At 39.8% G+C, this 4,412-nt stretch overlaps 1 protein-coding gene across 1 annotated transcript; it reads right to left on the minus strand.

The window, feature by feature from the left end:
* Positions 1 to 583: 583 nt before the first annotated feature.
* LOC111265592 (salivary anticoagulant protein P23) lies at positions 584 to 1,497 on the minus strand. Its single transcript, XM_022842403.2, has one exon. It carries the CDS (start codon positions 1,495 to 1,497, stop codon positions 841 to 843), a length of 657 nt encoding a protein of 218 aa, XP_022698138.1. The 3' UTR covers positions 584 to 840.
* Between the last annotated feature and the right edge of the window lie 2,915 nt (positions 1,498 to 4,412).

Below are 4,412 nucleotides of genomic sequence, written 5' to 3' on the forward strand. Positions count from 1 at the left end.
CTGGCCGACTGGGCGTTCTTGGACGACAGTCCTCGTGAAACCTATTGAGGCAACAAATGAAAATAAGAAAACATATCGAGAATGATCAATGCTTTCGAAGTTTTGAAATCGTCACTGGCTTTATCGCGACCGTTGGTTCTGCTGTTAATCGTGCTACTTGTATCGCGAATAAATTCGGAGCTGATACGGATTGCGACTGGATGCTTTTGCGGTATTGCAAATGCTATTGCGATCGAACTGTTGTATATTAAGCACGGTGTCACGGCGGTAACAATTCTGAGACAGATACAGTCAACGGCACGGCATTAAAAATGATCCGATAATAACAACTAATTGAATATATGCTGCGAAACGTGCCGAAGTCCCTGAACGAAACAAAGTACCAACAATTTTTGTTATTCATCTTATCCGAAGCTATTGCGAAAGTAACCTCTCCGTTCGATCGACTTTTGTCGTGAGAACGAAGTGAACCGTTCAGAAAACCGCCCTTTGGACAACCTCGCCTTTAAATAGAAAGACCTATCAATTTTTTATTTGAAAAAATTATTTATTAGGATGACATGTACTTCATGCGGCACATCAATATAAACGCAATATTATATTAAATGTACAGTACACGCTATATTTAGGTGATTTCTACTTTCATCTATCCCTATATATATATATATAAGTAATAAATTATTTCACTTAGCAACAGTGGCAAGTAACAAACAGGTTTATAACCACCAGTAGACACTTCTCCAGATCAAAGGTTTTCACCAAACACGGGAAAATACGAATTATGATGAAAAACTTCACAGTATAATCTCAGATCATTGAATGAAGTATCTATCTAGGCTTTTACACAGGCGGCAGAATTGCGTCACGCATTGCGCTGATAATGGCTTTCGCAAACGTATTGTAGATAACGTTATAGACTGTAGCGGCCGCATGCTTTTCAATTTGATCATGGAGGTTGTTTCTACGTACGGTGTTGAGGCCGAGATCAGCGTAGCTAATCTCGAAATGAAGTTTTTTAATAAACAAAGTCCGGAGTGAAGCCGCACTATTGGGCAGTGCTGATACCTCAAGCAATGCTGCCGACCCTTTTAGCGGTGCCTTTAAAAAAAGCTGCTTGGTTCGTCCGGTTATTTCGTAACCTTTAATCGTCAACAGCCACTCAGGGTACACCGAGTCAATTCCGAGATGGCAAAAAAGCGAAATGTTTCCATACATCCAAATGGTTGGCGAGCAGTCTCCACGTCTCTTTACTGCAGTCAACCCCCTAAGAAATCCTCTGGTAAGGTTGCCCTTAACATCGCGGTTTGTAGGAGCAGTGCTTTTGATCTTTTCCAACGTCCAGCTCGGAATGGGGACGCCATTAAGACCATAGGCCTCCACGTATTGTTCTAGTTTGGAACCAAGCAAGTTATCAATGAAGTGGTTTGCTTCTGCAACCGTGCTACAAGTAACGAACCGTACGGCCCCCAACATAATGCTAGCTAGAGATAACCACATCTTTGTTTCCGTATTCTATAATGCAGCGTACACCTCAACAGTATGATCAGGATTTGAGGGGAGGAGACAGTTTTAACAGCACAAACAGAACGATGACTGTGAACACCTCGCTGCTTTTGTAGGGCCTGTCGTACACTTCAACTGTCTGATCTTGGATTCTTAATATTACAGAAATGAATAGTTCCCCTGCAGGGTTTTCAGACCATTTCTGAAGTTAATATCGCTTCAATTAGGAGTCCGAAATTACAAGGAGCGACACCCGGCGGCGGGCTGAATAAGGTCGCCACTCTTGTCCTGCGTGCAAATGATCCTTCACCTGTTTAACTAGGTAAAAGAAATTAGTCATTCAAACAGTATTGCTTAATTTCACTACGAACTTGCGTTCTTTCATTGTTACATTTACAACCGCGACCCAACCGAACATGCTAGCGTCTTCTTCAATGTTTCGACTCGTATCACAATGAAAATTCCCTGTAGCGTACGAATCAAAGCCATACATATCTGTTCGTTGTTATCACTTGATTGAATGCGGAAAAACGTACATCGATGTAGGTATGAATTTGCTAGAAGAACGGAACAGTCTACCACCGCCTAGCCGTCGCAGCCTACTGGATTAAGGCCATTTTAGAGATTGTAATGTCCCTGCAGGTAAACCACACCTGTGCCGATCTGTCAAAAAAAAAATAATCGCAATCAGCTTTTAATGTTCTTCAATTAGCTACGTAATTGCCGTATGAGTTAGTGAGCTGCAGGTTTAAGTAGGTGAAGCGTAATCATAGACAACAGAACGACATGTCCTACGAAAATGCTTAATCCGGCAACATTAGTTAATTTAGGCCTCAATGTTCTCTCATATTTGACAGGGCTATACGTTTATTCATTTGGTTATTTTGTTCAGTATACTTAATAACTGAATAAACAATCGCGAACAAACATCAACTGCCTTCGCTTTGATTTGCGCTTGACAAACGGTATTAGAATGCGCGTAAATTTTCTGTCTTATAAATCTGTTAAATTATCTCCTGTTACGGATAGGTTTTGCATTAATTAAAAGTTACCTTTTTGTATTAAAAGTGTTAGCCTCTCGAAGATTTCTTGTCTGAGAACCAAACCTACCCTCTGTAAGGATTAGAGCGTCGACTCTATATAGCCGTAAAATTTTCCACAGAAAACTACACAAAAATGTAAGAATCCTATTTCCATAATATACTCTAATAAACTCTGAGCTCTGAACGTCATCGATAAAATTCTCACCTGTCTCTAAAACGATTGTGATTCATTTTTGTATTGTGCTAGATTTGCATTGTTTAATATAATATTGGTTTTTGTTTTATAATAGATTAATCAGTATGGTCCTAGTCGCACGAGATCTAAGTGCAGAACTTAATTATCGCTCGCTAACAGATGCATTTTTGTATTAAATTGTCAGTCTTCTGGCGCTACTATCATTGCCCGAGCTCGAAATATCGTAAGTTGTCTAGTGCACGCCGGATCCAAGATATCTCAGTTAGTGGTCTTTTCTCAATCATAAGCTATGGAAAGTAATTAAAAAAAGCTATTCTTTCCATCCAAAAAGTTTTATCTCATAGTCAGTTGGAAGCCTCTTGTGTTCTGATCAAAACTCCCTCGAGAAAGCCCCACTTCACACCCACCCTACCTCAGATGCAGCTGGACACCTTCGCCCTCTCAGAACGCACATGGGTCTGGTGGGAGAAACATATATATACATAGCTGGACTAGCCAGTAATGGGAACAAGTTATATGCACTTATTAAAATTCTATATATATATATATACGCATTTTTTTGCAACTTGCACTCAAAAAGAAAACACTCTTAGCTCAGAATTCTATGGACGTTCATCATGATATTATGATAAGATTCATAGGTTTACGTTTGAACAATGCGTGTAAAAAAATTCAGAATACCTTACCGTGTTCCTCTAAGGATCAAATCGTTAGAGTGATATAACTTTAACTAAAGATACAAACAGCACCTACTCTTAACATTTCATAGTTAGAAGGAGCCAACATTGATACAAAAACGGGAACTCTAAAAAACAAAAATTGCCTTCACTCAGCTCAGCTGTACGTGAGATCTATACAGATCTGGAACTCAACTTATTGAATACTTAAAACTGCGTTCCCTTTCAATTATATAATTGAATTTTTCAAATATGATAAAGCTTTAAGATTCCCTTGGCAAAAAATATCTATAAACATGTATCCAGAAGAGTTCATATCCCTCCTAATGATAATATCAATATTTGGCTGAATTCCTCAGATCCAAAGAAACACAATTAGAACGTCTACTATGTTATTTTCATATACTAAAAATATTTCGAAACTGAGTTAAGTCTCCTATTTAGCATTTCTTTTGACGAGATGCAGCTTTCGCCCCTCGGTGCACGTCTATTATGGCTTTATATACCTTCCCCCTTAGTTCTCCTTTCGCAAGCGCGGCTTTGATGAAAAAAAGCCCAACGATTCACATTCAAATGGTTGTTCCATTTTCCGTTGTCTGTTTCCGTCAAGTAAAGTTGCCACGACGACCATAAAGCAGGTCGGCCAGGATTAGGGCGAGGTCGGCCGAAAGTTGAAATAGCGCGTGTCTCATCTGCTGACCGGAGGCCTCTAACAGGGAATGTATATCACCGATGAAAGGACGGGAGAAAGAAACAGCACTCACCGGAGACAATTTAGCGACGCCGCGTTTTGTAGGAGTAGCTCATTCAGTTGGAACGGTGTCGAACCGATCGAAGAACTCGTTTTAGTGTCAATGCTTGGTGGGGTTTGAAACAGATTAAGCCGTAAGTAGATTCATAGCGAATAGAAAGGCCAACGTAGGAGATAGACTAAAAAATGTTAAGTGCTGTTCTGGATTTAACAACGGACTTTGTGTAATGCTTGACACGGTC

This window comes from Varroa jacobsoni, unplaced genomic scaffold, assembly GCF_002532875.2.
Source record: "Varroa jacobsoni isolate VJ856 unplaced genomic scaffold, vjacob_1.0 scaffold_991, whole genome shotgun sequence".
Classification (NCBI taxonomy): domain Eukaryota; kingdom Metazoa; phylum Arthropoda; class Arachnida; order Mesostigmata; family Varroidae; genus Varroa; species Varroa jacobsoni.

What these genes read in the sequence shown, in the direction of transcription:
- LOC111265592 (XM_022842403.2), bottom strand. Translation starts at nt 1,497, where the DNA reads ATGTGGTTATCTCTAGCTAGCATTATGTTGGGGGCCGTACGGTTCGTT.